The sequence below is a fragment of the Thamnophis sirtalis genome, unplaced genomic scaffold (genome assembly GCF_051295495.1).
Source record: "Thamnophis sirtalis isolate CommonGarterSnake01/CBP01778 unplaced genomic scaffold, rThaSir2_p1.2 scaffold_2, whole genome shotgun sequence".
NCBI lineage: Eukaryota > Metazoa > Chordata > Lepidosauria > Squamata > Natricidae > Thamnophis > Thamnophis sirtalis.
Window position 1 is genome coordinate 106,256,865 of NW_028261382.1, and position 11,407 is coordinate 106,268,271.

The 11,407-nt window shown below is 39.2% G+C and overlaps 1 protein-coding gene and 1 pseudogene across 1 annotated transcript; both read right to left on the minus strand.

Moving 5' to 3' along the window:
* Positions 1 to 748: 748 nt before the first annotated feature.
* On the minus strand, positions 749 to 1,885 carry LOC148049112 (mas-related G protein-coupled receptor member H-like). The gene is made up of 2 exons (XM_087703562.1): positions 1,850 to 1,885; positions 749 to 1,732 (listed from the first exon to the last, which is right to left on the minus strand). The coding sequence occupies exons 1-2, from the start codon at positions 1,883 to 1,885 to the stop codon at positions 749 to 751; spliced, it is 1,020 nt and encodes a 339-aa protein (XP_087559688.1).
* Positions 1,886 to 6,469: 4,584 nt separating this feature from the next.
* Positions 6,470 to 8,170, minus strand: LOC148049113 (mas-related G protein-coupled receptor member H-like; annotated as a pseudogene).
* Between the last annotated feature and the right edge of the window lie 3,237 nt (positions 8,171 to 11,407).

The following is an 11,407-nucleotide window of genomic DNA, read 5'->3' on the forward strand; positions in this document are numbered from 1 at the left end:
AGACCTCTTTTAGGTTTTTGGCATTTGGGTGCTTCTCTTCCTGTCTTGTTTGCAACCTTTTTTCCTTATTTGCCCATCACACACAATGTGGAACAATAATTGAGTAAAACAACATATATGAATACAATGGGTGTAAAAAACCATAAACATATAAAAAAGATACTTGTAAACTGTCAAGAGAAATTGGTATTAGAGAACAGGGAAATCTAATTATTCCTTATTCTCCTCCTTTTCTTCTTCCACCTTCTCCTTCTTCTCCTCCTTCTCCTCCTCCTCACCTGATTTTTATGTCTTTCTCTGCCTCTGCCTACATTTTCATCCCTCTTTCCTAGTGCAGAGTATCTCCTTAAGAGCTCACTGATGCGACTGCCAGCCTAAGAATTCCAGAGTCTCACCTCACCTGGCAGCAGCCACTTTCTCACCTGAGTGGCTGGGACTGCCAACTTCCAGCCAGCTTCCCCAATGATCTCGGTTGCAGGAAGCCAGCAGGGAGTTGCCACATCTAATGACAGTGCGATTCTGTTAATGCAAACTTAGGAGGACAAATTCTCGTTTCCCACCTCTTTCCCCAATCTTCAACATGAACTTTGATAGCTTTATTTTTTTTTTAGGCAAACAAATCTTTGTTATTCTTTATTTCTGTAGCAAAAAAAGATACAGTTTCATATTCATAAAAGGTATCCAGCAGTAATGAAAAGCTAAAATATTGCATTTAGAGAGGCTGTAAAATTATGTCGGTATACGTTTATCAGATTTCAGGAGCTTCATCTTCTCTGAAGACTCTTTGGAAAAAAACCTTGATGCTCTCCCTCGTCCGAGCTCTTTTCTTTCTCCCAACCAGGAAATAGATCACAGGGTTAACAGTGCTGTTGAGGGAAGCACTCGGATCTAAGTAGAGAGCCAGTTCATTAATATCAAACGAATTGTTCTTGTTAAGAAAAGAAGTAACAAACAGATAGATATGTAACGGAAGAGTAAGAATAATGAAACAGAGAAAAGTAATTAAGATCATCACTAAAAGTCTTCTCCGTTTGATCTGTTGGGATTTAATACATATTTTGATGAACAGGATCACAGAAGAGATTGATATCACCGGAAGGCAAAACACAGCAGTGACAATAAAATGGAGATTTGTGAAGATTTTATCATACATAAACGCATATTTCACAAGTTGCAGAATTCCAACCAGGAGGAAAGAGATGATCCAGAGGAAGGCACAGACAGCAGAGGACAAATATTTTGGCCGGGAACAGCGATGCCAGATTGGGAAGAGGACACAGACACACCGGTCAACGCTGATAGCTGTCAGAAGAAATAGACCACTGATATATGTAACATGGAAAAAACAAAAGAAAAATAGCCCCAAAACTCCTGGCCCTAAAATGTGTATCAAACGTTCAATGCAATGTATAGTCATAAATACGAGAAACCCAAAGTCGGCAATAGCTAAATTAAGAATCAACACAGTGAAAGGGTTTCTCTTAATTTGGAAGCCAAGTAGCCAGATAACAATTCCATTTAATGGGACTCCAATAGAACAGATGGTGAGTACAACTGAGAAAGAGATACGTCGAGAATAATATAACAAAATTTGATCTTCGTTATAATCTGACATCTTTTTATCTTCGTAGAAATAGCTGGTAGTATTATAGTTCGGATACTCTTCTGTAGCATTCATGTCTGCCAAGCTGAAATTCACCAAGGGACTTTTATAATGCTCCAATAATCTCTTCTATTAGAATGGAAGTTCCTATTTGAAGAAAAAAAAAAGAGCAGATTGGATTAAATAATTCATCAATAATTGTCATATTGTCATATCTAAGCATCTTTGTGTATGGGCTGAGTCAACTTTTGGACTGATGATGATGATGATGATCATCATCATCATCACATATTTTAATATGGTATTTAGTTGTTACCTAGGACACTGGCAGCATCCCATATCAACCATTAACACCAGTCAATTATATTTGTGATGCATTTTTAATTGTTCACTTGACTGAGTTTCATGTTTAATGAATAAAATATATAATAACAATAACAATATCAATGGAAATGGAAATGGAAATGGCAAAAACAAAAACAAAAAAATTAAAACATGGTGAATACAAAAAAAAATGAAATTTATGCTGGCTGAACCGTCACCCGGATTAACAAGCGTTCCATTGGATGCTATGGCTCCTGGGCATTCGGCGCAAAATGAGCTACAGGGCTCAGCTCCCTCTGCTAGGCTACCAGGAGCTGGAAGAAAAAGCGAAAATGTGAAAAATCTGGCCTAGAGAAGAAAACATCTCTATTATGAAAGCTTACTATCAGTCTGACACAGCAAAACATGGATTTCAAAAATGAATGTATCAGGTTTGGAAGATGAACCACACGGATTGTGATATCAGTGAACAAAGGCTAATGGACCAATGACATGTAATTCTAAGCCACAAATTTTTCACTACAGCAGAATTAATAGGAATCGAAGAGAAAGCAACTAATGGTCTGAGTATACCAACAAAGAAGAGTAACATCAAGAATGATTTGCAGACTCAAAAGCAAACTGAGGAAGAAAGGGAAGAAGAGGATGCTGAAATGGATGAAAATAAAGAACAAGGAAGCACTGAAGAACAAACACGAGAGAAAGAATTGGGTTTGAAAATAGAAAAGAACCAAAGAGGCAAGAAGAGGAAGCCTAAATGGAAAATTCATTTGGAATTGAAGATCAAAAAATTTCATGGAGACTTGAGCAACTTGAAGAACCTAAGGCAAGATCAACTAAAGAACAAGCAGGTCAAAAGCAGCCTGGAAGCAAGATACGATTTGGAGAATAAAGAGATTGTAATAGTAATTGAAGAGCTGAAGCAGAGGGTTCTTGCCATTGCTGAAAAGATTAAAAGATATGAAAACCGAGTAACTCAATTCAAGGAAAACTTACAGTTCAGAGCAAATCAGCACCAGTTTTATAAGAGCTTAGAAAGTGGAGATGGAGTAACAACAAATGAAAAGCCTGATAAAGAGAAAGCTTTGAAATTCTGGAAGATATTGTGGGAAAACAACAAGAAGCACAACGAAAATGCAAAATGGATCAAAAAGATTGAGGATTCTACTAAAGTACATAAAATGAAAGATGTGAAAATAACAAAAGAAATGGTGCAAAGACAGTCAAGAAAAGTGAAGAACTGGACTACACCTGGACCAGATGAGTTACATGGCTTCTGCTTAAAGGCACTTACAAGTGTGCAGAAAAGATTGGCAGCCCAAATGAGCCAAGGTGGCACAGTGGTTAAATGCAGCACTGCAGGCTGCTGCTAGGTCAGCAGTTCAGCGGTTCAAATCTCACCGGCTCAGGGTTGACTCAGCCTTCCATCCTTCCGAGGTGGGTAAAATGAGGACCCAGATTGTTGGGGGCAATATGCTGACTCTCTGTAAACTGCTTAGAGAGGGCTGAAAGCCCTATGAAGTGGTATATAAGTCTAACTGCTATTGCTATTGCTAAAAATGAACCAGATGTTAAAAACACCTGAAAATAATCAATGGATGAAAACTGGGAGGACATTTTTGATACAAAAAGATAAAGAAAAAGGAAATGATCCTGGAAAATATAGGCCAATCACCTGTTTGCCAACAACATACAAGCTCCTTACTGGTATCATTGCAAACCAAATTTATGGATATTTCAAAAGAAAGAACTTGCCTGCTGTTGAACATAAAGGAATGCTGCAAAAATTCAAGAGGAACAAAGGACCAACTGCTAATTGACAAACTAATCCAAAAGAATTCGTAGAAAATATGAACCAACCTGTTCATGGCTTGGATAGACTATAAGAAAGCATTTGATTCAGTTTCCCATAGTTGGATCAAGAAATGCCTGAAAATCTTTGGCATCAGCAGCAACAAACAAAAATTCATGGAAACTTCAATTAACCTCTGGAAAAAGAAGCTTATAACTAATGAAGAAGTACTGGGTGAAGTTGAAATTAAACGAGGCATTTTCCAGGACGATTCCCTTTCACCCCTACTTTTTGTACTCTCAATGCTACCACTGACAATCATTTTGAAGAAGATGAACTATGGATACAAATTGGCAAAGAAAGGACTTAAAATATCGCACTTGGTGTACATGAATCATTTGAAGCTGTTTGGCAAAACAAAAGCTGAACTGAATTTATTAACTGAAAGCACAAAAGAATTTAGCCAAGACATTGGTATGCAGTTTGGAATTGACAAATGTGCAACAATGGCAAACAAAGCAGGCAAGGTCATAGAAGATGATGGAATAGAACATGAGAATGAAGGAATGATAAAGGCAGTAAAACCAGAAGAAATCTACAAGTGCTTGGGGATTTTGGAGGCCTCTGACTTAATGAATAATAAAGTCAAAGAATTAACTTCAGCCAAGTACATTCTACAAATTTGCAAGATATTAAAGTCCAAATTGAGTGGAGGAAACATCATAAAAGCCATAAATACCCGGGCTATACCTGTGATTCGATATTATGCAGGGATAATTGACTGGACCCAGATGGAGTTGGACAATTTGGACAGAAAAACAAGGAAGCTTATGACAATGAATCCTGCTTTGTACCCTAAAAGTGAGATTGACCGATTATATCTACCAAGAATAGAGGGTGGTCGAGGACACCTACAAGTAAAACAGATGGTGGAAGAAGAATAACACAGCTTGAATGATTACATCCAGAAAAGTGAAAAACCACTGATTAAGGAAGTAAATAAAGGAGGCCATTTAAAGAAAACTAAGTCAAAAGCTGAATATAAGAAAGAAGTAATTGAGAAGTGAGCTGAAAATTGGAAAAACAAAGCTATGTATAGCCAATACTTGAAAAGTATTGAAGGCAAAGCTGACCAAAAGCTAACTTGGAACTGGTTAAGATCAGGAGCACTGGAAAAAGAAACAGGAAGCTTTATTTTGGCAGCTCAAGAACAAGAGTTAGCCACAAACTACATGAAGGCAAAAATTCAGAATGTTACCACCAAAAGCAAATGTTGCCTCTGTAATGAGAAAGCTGAGACAGTCGACCACTTGATCAGTGGGTGCAGCAAAATTTCACAAACTGACTACCTACAGTGCCATGACCGCGTTGCTAAGATCGTTCACTGGAAATTGTGCCAAAAGTTTGGATTTGAGTATAGCAAAAACCACTGGGAACATCAGGCTCAGAAGGTTTTAGAGAATGAGAAAGTCAAGATCTTGTGAGACTTCAGAATTCAGACTGACAGGCACTTGGCCCACAACACACCTGACATAACAATAGTTGAAAAGAAAAAAGTATGGTTCATTGACATTGCAATACCTGGAGATGCACGAATTGAAGATAAACAGCAAGAAAATATCACAAAGTACCGGGACTTGCAAATTGAAGTTGGGCGACTGTGGAAAAAGAAATCATCTGTTGTCCCAATTGTAGTTGGAGCCCTTGGAGCAATACCCAAACGGCTACCTTGCTATTTGGAAATTTTAAATTTTTTTAAAAGAACTTTTGTCATAAAAAAAACTTTAACAAAATGGTTGAAAAATAAAATTGGAGAAACTCATTTTTATATCATGATCCTTAAAATTGGAGTTGTGGATAATTTAATTTGTACATTGATAGTCAGCATTACAGGAAAAAGTAGTTGAGTTTTAGGCAACTCTCAACATATAAACATCACCAAAATAATGAAAAAGCAGGTGGAGGTTTAATAGACAAATATTTCTCTCTTCACTTATGTTTGAATTAGATCAGTTTTTCCAAACCTCTTACCAATCCTTACCTATTGGTCCAAGGTCTTCAAAGTTGTTGAGAAGATTAATATCGTATGTTATTGATGGAGGGACCAATGATGGCCAAAGCAGAAGAAGCTGCAGAGAAAATGTGATTGTCCTGGTCAAGCTAATTGTACTTCAGCAAATGAAGACTCCCCCCCTCCATATTTTTATGTCCAAAATATGACACATCAAAGACAAACGGGCAGATGTGTTGCTTGATAATTCATAGCATTTAACGTTGGAGTAGCTAGCACGGATAAGCAAATCTTTGCAGATTTTGCATATCTAATCTAGGACAGGAAAACTTGTGTTCCTTTCTCATGCAAGTCACATGCAACTAGACGTTGTGTGAACATCAAGTGATAAGACACTCTGATTCTTGTCTTTGCACAATAATCATCAACTGTGACTGTAGAAGAAGACGTCCCATGACCCTAGGCAACTGGAAAGAAAAGGGAAATAGTTTTATATTTCAATTGGACTGGTCCACTCATCTGAGATGTTTTACCATGAACATCTGCTCATAAACCTCATATCATCGCTGACTTATGACCATTCTTTCATGGACCATTCAAAATTATGACCATGTTACTATAACCCCTCTTTGGAATTCTAGCCATCCATGCCAGAATCCACATGGCTCGCATGAGGGCTTTCTTGGTGCTGACAACCTTCCCCTAACCCGTCTGCATGTATACCCTCCCAAATATTTGGTCACCCCTGCTCAGCTTCCTTGACTTCCTTCACCTTGGATGTTTTGGTCGCCACTATGTAAAAAAGATGCTGAGACTATAGAAAGAGTGCAGAGAAGAGCAACAAAGAGGATCAGGGAACTGGAGGCTAAAACATATGAAGAACGGTTGCAGGAACTGGGTATGTCTAGTTTAATGAAAAGAAGGACTAGGGGAGACATGATAGCTGTGTTCCGATATCTCAGGGGCTGTCATAAAGAAGAGGGAGACAAGCTATTCTCTAAAGCACCTGAGGGCAGGACAAGAAGCAATGGGTGAAAACTGATCAAGGAGAGAAGGAACTTGGAACTGAGGAGAAATTTCTTAATAGTTAGAACAATTAATCAGGGAACAACTTGCTTCCAGAAGTTGTGAATGCCCCAACACTGGAAGTCTTTAAGAAGATATTGGATAGCCATTTGTCTGAAATGATATAGAGTTTCCTGCCTAAGCAGGAGATTGGACTAGAAGACCCCCAAGGGGTCTTCCAACTCTATTCTATTCTATTCTATTCTATTCTATTCTATTCTATTCTATTCTATTCTATTCTAGTCTAGTCTAGTCTAGTCTACCTACATACATACCTATCATCCCTATATCCATCCATCCATCCATCCATCATCCATCCATCCATCCATCTCCATCTCTCTCTCTTTCTCTCTCTCTCTCTCTCTCTCTCTCTCCCTCCCTCCCTCCCTCCCTCCCTACCTACCCAACCCCCTACCTGCTACCAACCTACTTACTGATCTATCATCTATCTATCTTCCCACAAGCTCCATCCATCTCTACCTATCATCCATAACTATCTATATGTCTGTCTGTCCATCTGTCTGTCATCTATATCTATCTATCTATCTATCTATCTATCTATCTATCTATCTATCTATCTATCTATCTATCTATCTATCTATCTATCTATCTATCTACATGCCCATACAAGTCCCACACAGCTTTTTCTCCCTTGATCACCCTCCCACTGAGTCATGAACACGTAGATATCTAATGGAAGAGTAAGAATAAGGAAACAGAGAAAGTTATTAAGATCATCACTAAAAGTCTTCCATGCTTGTTTGGGTTTAAGACCTATTTTGATGAATAGGGTCACAGCAGATGTTGTGATCAATGGAAGGCAAATCATAGCAGTCACATCCAAATGGAGTTTCCAAAATAAATATCCCATAATGTAATGAATTCCAACCAGGAGAGAAGACATGATCCAGAGGAGAGCACAGATAGCAGAGGACAAACATTTTGTCCAGGAGTAGTGATGCCAGATAGGGAAGAGGACAGCAACACACCAGCCAAAGCTGATGACGGCCAGAAGAAATAGACCATTGATATAGGTAACATTGAAGGGAGAAAAGACAAATAACCAGGCAATTCCTCGCTCTATAAAACTGATAAAACTTTGAATGCAATTTATAGTCATTAATATGAGAAATCCAAAATCGGCAATAGCTAAATTAAGAATCGACCCTGTGAAAGGATTTATCTTAATTTGGAAGCCAAGTAGCCAGATTACAAGTCCATTTAAGGGGACTCCAATACAGGAGATGATGAATGCAACTGAGAAAATGATACTTTCAGAATAGTCAAATATGATTTGATATTCGTAGAAAACTTTGGTAGCATTACAATCCTAATCGTCTGATGTAGCCTTCACTTTTGCCAGGCTGAAATTCATCAAGAGACTTTTCTAATGCTCCAATAATATCTTCTTTTAGAATGGAAGTTTGAAGAAAAGAGAGCAGTTTGGTTTAAATAATCCATCAGTAATTGTCACATCTTCATATCTAACCTCTTTGTGTACTGAATGAGCCAACATTTTGACCAATAGTAGTACTAGTACTAGTACTAGTACTAGTACTAGTAATAGATGCTTTGGGTGCAATTGTGAAACAACTTGAGCGTCAATTGCAAAAGCCAGCTTTACTCAGAACAGTTTACATCCTGCAATGATATCTGTAACACCATGAAAGATCAACATCTGGCTATCCCAAGTCTTTGGGAAGGACTTGATGTTGGATAAAAGTGCCAAATCCAGTCCAAACATCTGGCTGACTGTGACAACCAGTTTTGAAAAATAAGGTTGAGTGAGCTAAAATGGAGAAATTTTGGAAAATCGTTGTTATATCAGAACTCTTAAAACTGGAGTTCCAGATAATTTAATTTGCACCTTGATGGCCAGCATTACAGGAAAAAGAAGTCACATTTTAGGCAACATATAAATATCATCCCAAATTATGAAAAAGCAGGTGCAGTAATGACTAGTTTAGTGGAATATATTTTTGCAGTTGCTTATGCCTAAATTACATTACTTCTTCCAGACATCTTGCCTATTCTTACCTATTGGTCCAAGGTCTTCAAAGTTGGTGAGAAGAAGATTAACACCTCATGTTATTGATGGATGAAACGACCGATGATGGCCAAAGCAGAAGGAGCTGCAAAGAAAATGTGATCCATTTGTGCCCTGTACAAGCTAACTGTACTTCAACATATGAAGAGCAGTAGGCTCCTCCCATACTCTGCTTTGTCAGCTATGTCTAAAATTTCATGTATCAAGGAAAAACTGACAGATGTGTTGTTTGATAACTCATAGTATTTAATGTCAGAATAGCAAGCTGTGATAGGCATATCTTTGCATATCCGTTTTGGGTCAAAAAGCAGATCTTTTCATGCAACTAGACATTATGTGAACATTAAGTGATAAGAAGATATGACTCTTGTCTTTGCACAATAATAGCAAAAGAACGTAAACTGATCGACTGCTTCACGGTGCTTTACAGCTCTCTCTAAGTGGTTTTACAGAGTCAGAATCAGGGGTGGGTTTCTCGCCCCGTTCCAACCGGTTCGGTTGGAACGGGGCCGGTGGCGTCCTCGTGCATGCGCGCAGTGCATGCATGCGTACTAGCGCCTGTGCAATGCTCCAGCTGCTCCTGGAGGATCGTGCAGGCGCAGTATGCATTCTGCGCATGCGTGGAAGCGCAGAACTCGTCAAAACCGGATAAGAAATGCGGACGGGCGGGTGGATCCTTCGGCGTTCCCGGAAGTTACTTACTTCCAGGTTCGCCGACCAACCGGTTCCCGGGGACCGCCGCGAACTGCCTGAAACCCACCCCTGGTCAGAATATTGCCCCAAGCAATCTGGGTCCTCATTTTGCCCACCTCGGAAGGACGGGAGGCTGAGTCAACCTTGAGCCTGGTGAGACTGCCAAATTTCAGCCAGTCCACAGTCAGCAAAAGAAGTCTGTAGTACTACATTGCAACCACTGCACCACCAGTCTCAACATCTGGTTGACTATATGACAAAATATAGTAATACTATACCAGGAGTATAGTATGCTGAGTACTGGAGAGACCAAAACTGGCGTACAAGAAAGACCAAGTGAAGAACAAAATAAAGGCACAGGAAGAAAAGACTTACATTGCTAGTACATTAAACAAAATAACAAGCAAAGCAGATAGTAATAGCAATAGCAATAGCAGTTAGACTTATATACCGCTTCATAGGGCTTTCAGCCCTCTCTAAGCGGTGTACAGAGTCAGCATATCGCCCCCAACAACAACTGCCTTTTAAAGCTTCATTGGGAAAGGCTTTGCAATGACTCTGTAAAATTCCAATGCAATTTGATGCAAAGCATTGAATGTTGGTATTAACCCATCTACCTTTTATCTCTTGGGTTTGCCTAGCCTAGTGAAAAGAAGGACCAAGGGAGATATGATAACAGTCTTCCAGTGTTTGAGGGGCTCAAACAAAGATGAGGGGGGGGTCAACCTGTTCTCCAAAGAAGAACAAGAAACAATGGATGGAAACTAATCAAGGAGAAAAGAAATCTAGAGCTAAGGAGAAATTTCCTAATGGTGAGAACAATTGGGTGGAATGGCTCGCCTTCGGAGATTTGGGGTGCTCCATCACCAAGACTTTTAAGAAGATATTGGCCAGCCACTTTTCTGAAATGGTATAGGGTCTCCTGCTTGAGCAGGGTTTTGGACTAGAAAACCTTCAAAGTTCTTCTCTTCTCTTCTCTTTCTCTTTCTCTTTCTCTTTCTCTTTCTCTTTCTCTTTCTCTTTCTCTTTCTCTTTCTCTTTCTCTTTCTCTTCTCTTCTCTTCTCTTCTCTTTCTCTTCTCTTCTCTTCCCTCCCCTCCCCTCCCCTCCCCTCCTCTCCTCCATTCCATTCCATTCCATTCTATTCCATTCCATACTGTTCTGAATTTTTGATTGATGAAAGGTCACAATTTAGATTCAGGTGACTTGCATTGTTGTACACTATCCAGAAGATGGCACTGTAGACTTATTGAAATGGCCCCTGACCCTCCAATCTTGGTCATTTAGACCAGTGTTTTTCAACCTTGGCAACTTGAAGATGTCCGGACTTCAACTCCCAGAATTCCCCAGCCAGCATTCGCTGGCTGGGGAATTCTGGGAGTTGAAGTCCGGACATCTTCAAGTTGCCAAGGTTGAGAAACACTGATTTAGACATTGCCAAGGAAATTCTATTTTAGCAGATTCTTTTTCAATTTTTCAAGGTACTTATTTCTATACAATACATCTTATATTGTTCTATGTACATATATTTCTCTTATAACTATTATTCTGTACTATTTGATATTCAATCTGTCTTACATTTCCCCTCCCTCTTATCAATGATGCAGTTTTAGAATCGTTTTCTAATTTCTTAATCTCCCCCCCCCCTTTAATGCTTTCTTATTGTTTGCATCTTTCCTCTAGCCATTTGTCCCATAAATTCCATACTAAGTAATAGTCAGATTCTTCTTTGTCTTTTATTTCTTTCGAGAGTCTGTCCATTGTGCTCTACATGGGGCAGCCCTTGAAGAGCATTCGGAGACTTCAGCTCGTCCAGAATGCAGCCACGCGAGCGATTGTGGGTGCACCTCGGTACACCCACGTTACACCTATC